General features: G+C 40.1%; 1 protein-coding gene across 6 annotated transcripts in view; it reads left to right on the plus strand.

The window, feature by feature from the left end:
• cuedc1b (CUE domain containing 1b) overlaps positions 1 to 12,956 on the plus strand; it is a 50,363-nt gene that overhangs the window by 22,718 nt on the left and 14,689 nt on the right. For 5 of the 6 annotated variants that reach the window (XR_007113369.1, XM_047593615.1, XM_047593614.1 and 2 more), the window contains exons 6-8: positions 9,325 to 9,390; positions 9,563 to 9,643; positions 9,752 to 9,845. Coding sequence is in view for 5 of the 6 variants with exons in the window: in XM_047593615.1 (XP_047449571.1) it covers positions 9,325 to 9,390; positions 9,563 to 9,643; positions 9,752 to 9,845 (241 nt within the window). In the remaining variant the exon portion in view is untranslated. Of the gene's footprint in view, positions 1 to 4,333; positions 4,715 to 9,324; positions 9,391 to 9,562; positions 9,644 to 9,751; positions 9,846 to 12,956 lie in introns of those variants that run through there. The other variant, XM_047593617.1, reaches the window with a different exon arrangement.

The raw sequence follows: 12,956 nt of genomic DNA on the forward strand, positions 1-12,956 counted from the left end.
ACAGATCCTACATACTTTGTAAACTTTGTATTGGTATTGAATTGAATTGTTAAATTACTTCAGTAATTTCAGCCTTTTTTAACACTTGAGAGTGCTTTTATGAATTAAAATGATTTTTTTTTAAAAAAAGACTCAAAAGCAGCTGAATACAATTGAATATATAACAAATACTGTAGCCTACTATTAAAACTATTTTGTCACTTATTCAAGCATTAATCATTCTTGTTATCAAGGCTGACACAACAATCAGAACATTTTTGTAACAGGCTCAGTTGGTATTTTCATGCAAAATACATGAAATAGACAAGCTACTTCAGATACATGCTGTTGTTAGGTGAAAAACTCAAGGGGAAAAATGCAGGCAAAGGACACAAGTCTTCAGGCACAAGGACAGAACAATAATAGCAACAAAATCTGGTTCCAAAAACACTAAAGGACCTACAGGAGAACAGAGACAGCAGGTTTGTTAGATTGATCACTTTAGAAGTAGACTAAACATCGATTGCTGGTTCCAGTATTACTACCTCAGAGGTTACTGAAGAAATGGCAATAAGTTGGGGAGTAGAAGTCCTTAACTAGGGTCCAGCTCGATTGGACAATGAGATGCAGGTGAGAAGGCAGCCAGGCCCAGCATAACAGCTACCAGCAGTTCAACTCCACACACCTGAGGCGAAAAGGAGACAGCCAAACAAATACAAATGCAAACCCATGGAGGGCTAAAAGTCGTCTCTTAACACGCCTTCATGTGCCAATGCCCTGCAGCACAAAACATACTGAGGTTTTTGATAATAATTAAAATGCATGTTAATCAATATTATACATATTTAATCAATATTAAATATGTTAACAGCCTGCTAAAAGTGACACAGGAAATGCACAAATGCAATGCACGAGCTGATGTTTTTCAGTGCAAGCGCGGACACGGAACAGAAAGGAACCGTCTAGGTCATATGTGCACTAATATGTAGTGAAAAAAGATTTAGAATGAAGAAAAAAGTGGTAATAGTCAAGTAGACAAGACCAAGACATTTAGAGGTCGAGACCGAGACAAGACCAAGATATTTCGAGCTAGATAGATAGATGGATACTTACTTATTCATCTCTGAGAAATTCACATAGTAGAGACCAAGACAAAAATCACAACAAAACAGAACAATATGACCAGTATCGATTTTTAAATTAAGTTAAATTAAGTGTTTACATAAATCTAACAAAAATAAATTGTGCTATGTTGTTTTCCAACTAGCACAATGAAACAAATTTCAAATCTAAGCAAATTTGTTGTTTCACTTCTTGCACAAATTATGTCATACTCATTAAAACTGTGCTGTCCTGTCCATAAATTAATGAATCAAGAAGCCATTTCAGAAAGAAAAAATGGAAGACAAAGTAAGGAATTATGTCTAATTTAAATAAAGTGAAAAAATAACCCTGACATTTTTTTTCAGCAGGAATTTTCTTAATAATTGTTTTGAGCATGACATAACTTTTTCAAGTTTTCTTTTCTGGGCCAGGCCGGGATGGTCTTATCTGGTTCTAGGGATTGGCCTTAAATCCTATTCGCACAGGATTATTTTATTTTTTTTACCTGGGGGCCGGTAATTACTAATAATCATGGAGGTCGCAAATTACCTACCACAATTCTTGTAACACGGAGGTCCTCTGATAATACTAATCCAGTGTGAATTGACATCTCTCTGATTTAGGGGTCAGAAATAAATGAATACCTACCTTAAGTAAATAAATATATGCCAGAAATAAATAAATAAATAAATATCTACATATATGACATAAATGCTATTTATTTATTTATCCATATATTTATTCATTTATGTATTTATTTATTGATACACTACTTCAAATTGCACAAAGAAATGTTATTCAGATGAAGGGGCTGTCCACACTGGCTGGACAAACAATAGTGTTATCGGTACTTTTTGAACATCTAACTGTCTACCTAACTGTCGCGTAATCATAATACTACCGCAGTCGATAGTCCTAGTCGACCGATCATGTCCAGGGAAAGGCTAAACCAGGCATCACCAAATGGCGGACCCCAGTCCGGGCACGGACCCAGTGACGGGTCTGCCCAAACTCGTTAAAATTCTAACATTAACCTTTTAAGACCTGAACATCAGTGTGCGCACAAAAAGAAGCTTGCGGTATTTGAATTACTGTAACTCACCGATGGAATTCAAAGTGTGGTTGAATACTGGAAGTTACGCTTTCTGGAAAAAAACACAAAAAAAACACTGCTGTCGGCTCAGGGTTGAGGAGCGATGCACAATCGGAGAGCCCCAGGAAGAGAGAATTGTTTGGAGGAATTTGTGGGTAAAAACTAAGTTAGTCATACCCTTGAGATGTCACGAAGGTCTTCCAGACAAAAGCACAACTTCCCAGTGTTCAGCCACACTTGAAATATTGTCAATAGCACAAACAACTGTGAGTTACAGTATTTCAAAAGTGGCGTGCTTTGACGACTCCTTCAGGGTTTAAATGGTTAATAAACATATAAATCATTTGTGCATGCACTGCTAATCTTGTTAATACGTCAGGAGACTTATTGGTATGTTAAAAGTATAGGCTATTGCTTTGAAAATTCTTGAAATTTCACAACGAATGATATAGAAAAGTATGTACATTGTTGATTTTATTTACATCGGGGTACACTATTTTGAGTGACTTTAGATTCGGACCTTTGCTGGGAGGAAATTTTAGTAACTGGACCTCTTTGAATTTTAATTGAAAACCCCTGGTCTAAGCGATCCAAAGTGTGGGCCCACTTTAAAGTTGACAGATTCGCCTCGATGCAACATTTGTCTGAGACAAGTTTCGTCCAAGGGAGGTAACACAGGCAACATCATGAAGCAGTTGCAGTGCACTCATAATATAAAACTGAAGGAGTACACTGTCTTTGACTGCTTAGACGCGGCAAAAGTTCATCTGCCAAACACTGAGTGCAGCGCCATGCCAGCGGCACCGGGCTTCTTGTCTGAATCTTTGAACATCTTGTAATATCTTTATTATTTACTCTATATTAGTATATAGTATCGATAAATATTGATAAGGAGTATCGATGAAGCCATAACAATATACATCCCTAGTCAGGGCTATTCACCATTTGCAGTGGGCCCTGTCTGATAGCCTGTTGCATTTAGCGGCATACACCGGCACAACTGTCGACCCTCAGATATTTGGAGGAAGTGGTACATCGCTTGACCGTGTCTGTCTGCCACACGGTCGGATGCCCAGTATCTGAGGTTCAACGCTTGTGTAGGTGTACGATGCTAAGCTCCTCAGCCTCCTGGTTACCTAATAATCTTATCTGACCTATCTTATCTATTCCTTGATGAAAGGGTTTGAGCTCACTGAACCATTGAAAGAGGACAGTTTTGAATAACATATTTCTTTTACTCCCACTCTTTAATGTAAGAGGTGGGTTTGGTGATGTGGTGAAGGCTTCTTTTAAGGAACATGGACATAACCAATGACAGAGGACATGTCCACTGCAGACAGGGACGCAGTGTCATCCTGTACCGCCACATGGTCTGACTGACCCCGAACCATCAGACAGTGAAAGATGGACTGGAACTGGTGGGCAGATGGATTATTGTTCCATTCCCTTTGTAGGGAAAACACATACAAAACATACAGCACATAAAATAATATATTGATATATATTTATAGAATTCATTGTAATTAGAAAAGCATGAACCCTACCTGAGGCTCTGATTGAATTCAACAGAAGATCCAAGTGATCCTGGCTGCACCTGTATCATACAGCATAGAATATTTACTCTGAACCAACAAAAAACACAATGTTATTGTATATGAAAGTAGGTTGAGTGGGTATGTGACATGAGACATATTTTACTAGTTAGAGATGGATACAGTTGTTCTGTCTGTGCCACACTTTATAAAATACAATAAAATTTTATTTACATAGCATTTATAACAATTTGTCAAATTGTCTCAAGACACTTTACAAAAACTGGCCCTGAAACCTCCAGAGCAGCCTGAAGGAAAAACTCCCTTTCAGTGTCAGTGTTATATCAGTCACACTAGGCTTATTTCTACAACGGCATTCAAAATTTCAGCTGTAATCTACATCTATGTTATAAATACATGATTTATAAAGTTTCATAGATTTAACTTTCATAGAATAGCTTTTAGATCTCACACTAAACACAAGTTAGCCCTAATTAGTTAGCCATGACTGAACTTATTATTACAGGACTGTAACTGTTGAATCAACAACCAACAGAGATGTTCAGTTGTACTTGTGAAAAGTAATTCCTCATGTCCTGTTTTGTTCGGTCCACTGATTTTACAGAACAAGCTGCACAGTGCTCTGGTCCAGTGCTTCCGTACCGAAATAGCTGCAGCTGGAGGCTGAGACTGGTCCAAGATAGCAGCGACGTTTCTCACACTGGAGCAGTCAATGTATCTACTCTTTATTATGTCCATGAATGTGGCGTCTACTCTTTATTGTCCATAATAACACCGGCGTCTACTCTTTATTACCAGCATGTCTATCTCCATTGCTGCGCCATTTCAAATCAAACTACATGACTGAAAATGCATGTGCAGTCGATCCTTGCACTCATCGATAGATCAACCAATAGGAGAGTGTCAGCCAGTGTGGACAGCCCCCTCATCTGTGTAACATTTAGTTGTGCATATGAAGCGTCAATAAATAAATATATAAATAGAATTTATGTCATATATTTATGTATTTATTTAATTCATTCATTATTTCACTTTAGATTACTTTATTTATCCCTGAAAGGAAATTAGGTAGGTATATATTTAGGTATATATTTATTTATTTAATTATTTATGGCAGTTGTTTATTTATTTGGCCTATTTTTTAATTTGTCAGAATCGGTCCTCCATAGCAGTGAAGTGCGGTGGAAAGTAGCAGAGCCATAACAACAGACCATAAATCTGATTATACAACAAGTAGTTCCGACCAAGCAATCTGGTTGGTCAATAAGACACTTAGAACGTGCTCAAATCAAATCAATTACAGCACGGCTGACTCATCACTAAAAATATTGCTCTTTATTTTGTTGGTAATTGTTGTATTATCGCAATATTACCCTCAAGGGTGTGCTCTTCTGTGTGGAGAATCCTCTCACAAACCGCAGATGACACCGGGAGGACCAGCAGAATGTGGACAAGATGCAGTATGTTCTGAAAAATATACAAAACACATTCTCATCGGGATGTACAAGCTGTCAGAGTTGTTTTTATATCAAAGTTGACATTGATTTTGATATCAAAATGTCAAAAGAAAACAAGTAAAACCTTACTCTGAACAGTATGGCTCTCTGGTTAACATCAGCTCCCAAAGGTTGAGGTAGGTCTTGTCCTTGAACATCCTGGTTATTAACAGCTTCAGGCCCACAAACTCTTCTTTTGCCAACTCAGTATTAACACCATTTCTGAAATTGACATGTAATCAACATCCAATCACTGTTTAAATTAACATGATTGCTACCAGCACTACTATTATGTAGTGCTCCATTATGCTACCTTGTGAATACAGGGGAGAAGTGATCCAGGAGGAATGCTAGGTCATCAGCACCATGGTCCACTAAGTCTTCTTGGTCTTCTGGCCAGCTATCATGATTGAAGATGTTGAAGCATTTGACAGCCTTGGCTCTGACAGATTCAGTAGCATTATCTCCTATTGGAAGGATAAAGACATATTAGTAAAATGATAAACATCATTTCTGATCTGTGTTCATAAGACAGTAATATGACAGTAGATTTGATTGTTGCCTCCATTGCTCTCTGTAGTTTAATGATAGCACCGCCATCCTCCACCAGCTTAGAGACTTCTCCTTTGAGTGTAACAGTCTGTGGGGCATAAAAGCATAAACACAACTTTTAGTTAGATATTATTAATATATATTCATATAATATGTTTTCCTATGCCAGAAACAAAACCACAAATGTGCTTGGAATTTGTAGAGTGGCATTTTACTCTGCTCATCCTGCTGCCTGTTCTGCAGCTCTGAGGTCAGCCATGAACTTTGGCAGTCTGCCCCCAGGCTTAGGTCTTGCAGCCATCACCTCTGTTGTCACCAGCAGATTTTCAAGAGCACAAACTGCCTGTTAAGATATATCAAGCACTTTTAGAAATACAGCTGAAGCTAATAACAATCATAACTGAAAATTAAATTCCATTTCATCCCCCTTACCTGAGGTAGGATGGTCTCATTTTTCTGAAGAAGGAGGCTAAACTTGGTTATTCCAGCAAAAACATCAGCCAGAAATTGACAAAAAGCCACAAAAGTGCCAACTTCCATTGATTTCTTGACTTGGATCATACAACCAGAGTAACTATTCATATAGCCTTTAACAAAAATCTATGTGGGGAAAATGGCACTAATTTAGTAAATTCCTTGTGAAAATCCACTTACCTTTCTCAGCCTGCAGTATCTGCATTGGAAGAAGAATCATTGATTTGGGGATAAAATGGTAGGTCTTCCACACCAAATGTAGCAGATCACTTGACCCACCATAACACTGTCCCTCTGGAGTGACAACATGGCCAATTCCAATCTGTAAGGATACATTTCAACTAGTTAGATAAGCTACCTCGTATTGATAAAATGCACAAAAGCCTATAATTAGGCCTACCTGCAAGGCATACAGTGAAAGGGCACAACGAAATCTCCTGCATCTCTTTGTAGAAGGGTTATAACCCCCCGTTTGCTGCCAAGGTTAACTGCAGTACCATCAGCACTCAGAGCAACCGTTTTCTGAGCCTCAAACATAGCTTGTGAATGTGCATGCTCCACCTCGATGTGTCCAATTAACATGTTGACTGGTCTCCCATTGGGTAAAATGCAGCTGTAGACGATCACACACTCCTTGGTAGAGGCGTCTGTGTCCCTGCCGCCTGCCACTGAAATGCAGCTGGGAGAGAGGCCACTTTCTCTACACACCGGTCCCAGCATGCTGTGTGTTTTTTTGACATGCTGTGTTTTTTCGATATGAAACGTTGTTGACCCCTTTACAAATGCACTATTACCGGCCATACTTTGACTGCACTCATGACATTATATACAGTGCATTATATTACGTCCTTTATCGTACCCCAACCATGGAAACTGTTTCAACCAGTCCTGCCTAAAAGAATACGTTTTCAGCTTTTTACTTTGAGTCTCGGGGCCGGGCTCTTTCTCAGACTCAGTTGTCTCCCCTCGTTCCAAGTCTGATGCCACTGAAGGACCGGGGCTTGGCATCTCAGCAGGAACCGAGGCAATGGCAGCAGGGGTGGTTGTCGCCTTAGATTGTTTAGTGAAAAAACTTTCAATATTTCTGCCCCTCTTTCGTTTTGTCTCGTTTCTTTTCTTTTCTTTTCTTTTCTCGTTTCTTGCTTCTGTGTCATTCAGGTCGCTCACACCGCTCGCAAATTTTAAATACACACAACATGTAGACCAAGATATGATCTACCATGATTGTCAGTTCAGTCACAGGAGAACACAGAGAGATGATGTGCTTGCAAGTAAATTTATATTTTCTAGGTGCACCAGTGCGACCTAGAAAAATCCTTAGGTGCACTCTTAAAAAAATTTCTCACGTATACCACATACCAAAATGGTCGCACTCTGGAGCCCTGCAACAGTCCTGGGTCTGACCTCCCGCTGTAAGAGCTGTGTGCCTGTGTGTGTGATAGTTACATTGAAAATCAAATAATTCCTCAAAGTAATGAGCTCCACCCCTTTTTATTATTTATTTATTTATTTTTTACTTTAACCCTCTGGAATCCAGACCATAACTGGTCGTTTTTGACTACTTATCAAACATCTCACACAACCCATTCATATACTGAGCATCAGCACTAGAAGCACTACATACATTCGCTTCAGCCACAACCAGGCCCTTATGAAGGCTCAGCTTAATGTAGGACATATCAGTATTAGAGGTAGTCATTGCAGAGAAGCATTCAACATGGTAATTATAAAAGAGCTGGGGGGCATCCTCGTGTCTCTGTACAATTGACCATTTTACCAAGGCTCTTCACCAACACTTTTTGCTTTTAGTGCTCAAAATGAGCCATAATATGATGAGTTTTTCAATGGAGTTTTTCCATTTTCCAGGTCTACCCTGTCTGTGAACGTCAGAGAAAGTCATGTCTCTAACACAGTTCACACAGTTTTTTTTAGGGTTGGTGTTGTCCTCATAGATGCCAGAATATTAGATTGTCTCTCTTGTCTCTGCACTGTATTTTCAGTATGCTCTCTTTCATAGCCTTATTATCCTTATGAGAGAGGCAGCAGTTTGTTGAACCTCTTCCACCACACCTTTTAGGAAGGCATTTTCCTTAAGTCCTCAATCTGCTTCTGTTTTTCCATACTGGAGTTTTCAACTCACAAATGTCATGTTGAAGTGCATCAAGCATATCCATCTTTTTTAGTCTAGCATTGATTGTCTCCAACACTGATGCATCTACCTCCATAACACCACTAGGCTCACCCACAGTTTCCGACCAAGGTTGATGGGATCTGAGTTGATGCTTCTTTAGCAGGGGTTTGTCAAAAGCCTTATCCGCTGCAACCTTGTCACAGCTTTTATTTGACATCCCAGAGCAGGTTAGAGGGCTTGGGCAGTGAAGATCTCAGGTAGGCCAAAGGCTTGAGCAGTAGATACAGTACGTCAGGTAGGCCCAAAACTGAATCTGCAAGATATTTCCTTTTGCAGCCATCAATCCACGAAAAAATCACTAAAATCACTCCACTACTGCAACCAATAGAATAAAGGATATATTGGCTGAAAATCTTTGAAATGTTGGTTAAATTGAACTATAATGGCAGCTCCGCAGAGGAGAGACTGAACTGAGGCAACAAGGCAAGACACATAGAAAGTCTCCAGAAACTTGACGCACATATTGAAAGACCTGAAAGATTGATTTGAAAGATGTTCAAGTTATATATTCACACACACACACACACACACACACACACACACACGTATAGTTTTTTTAGGCAGGTGAGAAAAAATGCTGTAAACTAAGAATGCTTTCAGAAATGTAAGCGCTAACAGTTTATTTTCATCAATTAACAAAATGCAGTGATGAACACAAGAAAAATCTAAATCAAATCAGTATTTGGTGTCACTACCCTATGCCTTCATGACAGCATCAATTCTTTTAAGTACACTTGCACACAGTTTTTGAAGGAACTCGGTTGGTAGGTTGTTCCAAAAACCTTGGTTCACTGTGAAAGAGGCTTAAGATAAGATAGTCCCCCAGTGTCAGTATCCTGGCTCCACACATCAGTGGTAATAACATCTGCTTTTTGTTTTTAGATCGTTTGAAGTATGAATCAAAGAAATCAAAGTCCAGTCACTCATCTAGTATGGAGAATTCTGCAGGTAGATATTACCCATCGAATTTCCCCTGCCAAGCTATTTACACCTGTATCTTTCCACTGTATTTCTATGTATTCACTGTGATATTTGTTGTGCTACAGAAATAAGACTTTAGATTTTCTGCATATACATGTGTAAGTGTACAGTGTGGCAGTGCTGCTGTGTCTATGTACAGGAGAACAGTACATCGCAACTTCAGTGGAGGCCGTCTCAGATGATGCCCTGTTCAGGGACAAACTCAAACACATGGGCAAATGTAAGTCTGCTGATTTACAACGCTACAAGCACTTCACAACTTACCGTGCTAGCCATTAATTTCATTGCCTAGTGTGCTTAAAGGCCTATGTTGTCCTCATGCCTTCAGCGACACGAAAGAAGATGCTAGAAATTGCCAGGACGTTTTCAGACAAGACAAAGAGGAGAAAGCCAAAAAAAAAGACACTTCTGAAGCTTCATTCGTATCCTTTTAATTTAACTTTAACACTGCATTTTCAAGTTGATTAGGGGTACAAGCTTTTAAAACTTTGTGTCACATGTCCTATGGTCTACTAAATTTTCAGTTTTTAGATTTGAAGTATGTAGCTATTTAATCTTGTGTTCAATATTTATTTTAAGCAACATATATATTTATGTTTACACTGTTTATTTGAAGGGTATGTGTAGTGTTGGCACCTAGATGACAGTAACATTTCTACACATGAAATAAGAGTTTATATGTCACAGGTGTGGTTGGAGTGTGGTCACATTCCCATCATTTCTTACCTACTGCTGGTGACTAGGCTAATTAGCTGGTGTTTTCTAGTGGTGTACTTCCGTGTTTAGGCTAATTAGCTAGTGTCTGATAGTGTTTTATTTCTGATCCTAGCAGAAGGGAGTGGTGTTGGTTTGAAGTGTAGTTTGAAGTGTAGTCACATGTCCCACCACCTCTCATTACCTACTGTGAACTAGGCTATGTAGCTGCTGTCTGGTTGTATCTTATTTCTGATATAGGCAGAAGTAGGAGATGCTTGGTTTGAGTGTGGTCACATTCTCACCATTTCTTACCTACTGCTGGTGGCTAGGCTAGTTAGTAGCTGACCACTGATCTGCTGGTTGGTTCTCCAGTTGGACTGGGCTTCTAAAGGAGTTTTGTCTCAGATCATGGCACAAGGGATTGTAACATATCATCCTGTGTATTAATGAACACACATGCATCAGGATAAAGCTGGCTTGTGGACAGGACAGTGGTGGCTGGTACTGAAGCCTGCATGCTGTATTGTATTAAATGCATATACACATTGAAAAAGGAACAAAAGACAAAAAAATAAAATTACCTCTAAGAAGTATATTTTATTTATTTTTGTGTTTAAAATCGTCTGTCCGTCCGTTGTCTTCTGCTTATCCAAGTCCGGGTCACAAGGGCTACAGATTCAGCAGGGACGTCCAGATGATCCTCTACCTGGCCACTTCCACCAGTTCCTCCAGAGGAACCAGGTGCTCCCAGGCCAGATGGGAAATATAATTCCTCCATCTAGGCCACCCCCGGGACTTCCTTCCAGTGGGACATGCCTGAAATACCGAAGTCCGGGAGGCATCCTTATTAGATGCCCGAATCACCATAGTTCTACCCTATCCTTACTCTATCTCTAAGGCTGAGCCCGGAATTGGCAATCTTGTTCTTTCGGTCATTACCCAAAGTTCATGACTATAGGTGAGGGCTAGAACGTAGATTGACCGTTAAAATGAGAGCTTTGCTTTTAGGCTTAGCCCTCTCTTCACCATGACAGACTGGTTAAGCGGCCACATCACTGCAGACACCGCGCTGATCCATCTATCAATCTACCGCTCCATCCTACCCTCACTCATAAACAAGATAGACTTAGACAGACTTTAATGATCCACAAAGGGAATTACTTCGTCACCATAGCTTTGTTGCACATAAAAGTAAACACTCATAAAACCACTATAAAGATAAATAAAATAAGAAAATAAGCGGTGTAATAAATTTTTTTTTTACAGAATTAGCATTATAAAAATATACAAAAGTAGTTGGCAAAATAGTGTCCAAGGTGATGGGGACACTTGAACTCCTCCCCTTGTGGCAGGGCCTCCTCCCTGACCCAGAGTAGGCAATCCACCCTTTTATGATTGAGGACTATGGCCTCAGACTTGGAGGTGCTAATATCTTACCCGGCCCCTTCGCACTCTGCTGCGAGACGCCCCAGTAAGAGCTGGAGGCCATAGTTTGATGCGTGATTGGACGGCTCTCCCCCAGGCCCTCTGGTTCTGTTTCCCCTATGGCATGTGTGTCACTGAGATTGAGGAGCTCCTCATATTATTCCTTCCACCTCCGGACAAAAGCCCCTGGTGACGTCAGCAGCTCCCCGTCGCCACCAGAAACGGTGTGGGTGAATTGCAGCCTGTCGCCCGTGAGGCACCAGACGGTTTTCCAGAACCTTTTTGGAGCCTTTTCATAGCCTCACCGAACTCCTCCCACGGCAGAGTTTTTGCATCAACGACTGCCCTGGCCGCAGACAGCTTAGCCATCCGTTACCAGTCAGCTGCTTCTGGAGACCTATAGATCAACCATGCTCTGTAGGCTTAACAGATCCCCTCACCTCTGGTGTCGTACCAGTGAGTTCAAGGATTATCAGCACCAGCAACCTTGCAGCCGCAACTCGCAGCAAACGCCTCGACAATGGCAGAGCTGAACCAAAGGCTGCAGGTCCTTTACATTTCTCCAATTAAATTGTAAGGGCCCTTAGGATCCCTGACTTTGATTTTCAGAGTTCCTTGATGCTTTTAGAGATTGATAGTATACATTTTATTTTGATTCCGGCTGGAGGAGAACAGTATAAAGACGTACAAATTACGATCAGTTGTCAAATATATATCTCATCTCATCTCATATTCCATACTGCTTAATCCTCATTAGGGTCGCGGGGTTGCTGGAGCCTATCCCAGCTGGCATCGGAGGAGAGGTGGGGTACACCCTGGACAGGTCGCCAGGTCGCAGGGGTAACACAGAAACAAACAACCATTCGCGCTCACACTCACACCTAGGGTCAATTTAGAGTCACCAATCAGCCTAACGAGCATGTCTTTGGAGGTGTGTGTGTGTGTGTGTGTGTGTGTGTGTGTGTATATATATATACATATATGTAAAGATGTTGAAGAAGTCCCCATCAGACTGAATCTAATACCTTCTTGGCATTAAGGCGGATCACTACAGATTCTCTATCACTGTTGCTCGTAAGATTTTGCTGCAGTGTTTCTGTAGCTTTACTTTTGATTTTTACATATTATTACGCATTATTATACATATGGTTACGCAGACTTTTCTAAATTAGTGGAATGCAGTGCTATCAACACAATAGCTCTATGTAGGTTGAAAGTTTTACATTACAGCATTAATATTGAATTTCTATTCCAAATGTCAGAACAAGATGGAGGATGTGAAAGCAATTGACTTTTTTTTCACATCTACATGAATATTGAAGTCAGCCACTATGAAGCTGTACCAAACCATACATTGTTAAAAAGTCCAAGTTCAGCTAAAAAGTGGATGTGAGGTTCTTCGAGTACAGCTT

This window comes from Mugil cephalus, chromosome 9 (assembly GCF_022458985.1).
Source record: "Mugil cephalus isolate CIBA_MC_2020 chromosome 9, CIBA_Mcephalus_1.1, whole genome shotgun sequence".
Taxonomy (NCBI): domain Eukaryota; kingdom Metazoa; phylum Chordata; class Actinopteri; order Mugiliformes; family Mugilidae; genus Mugil; species Mugil cephalus.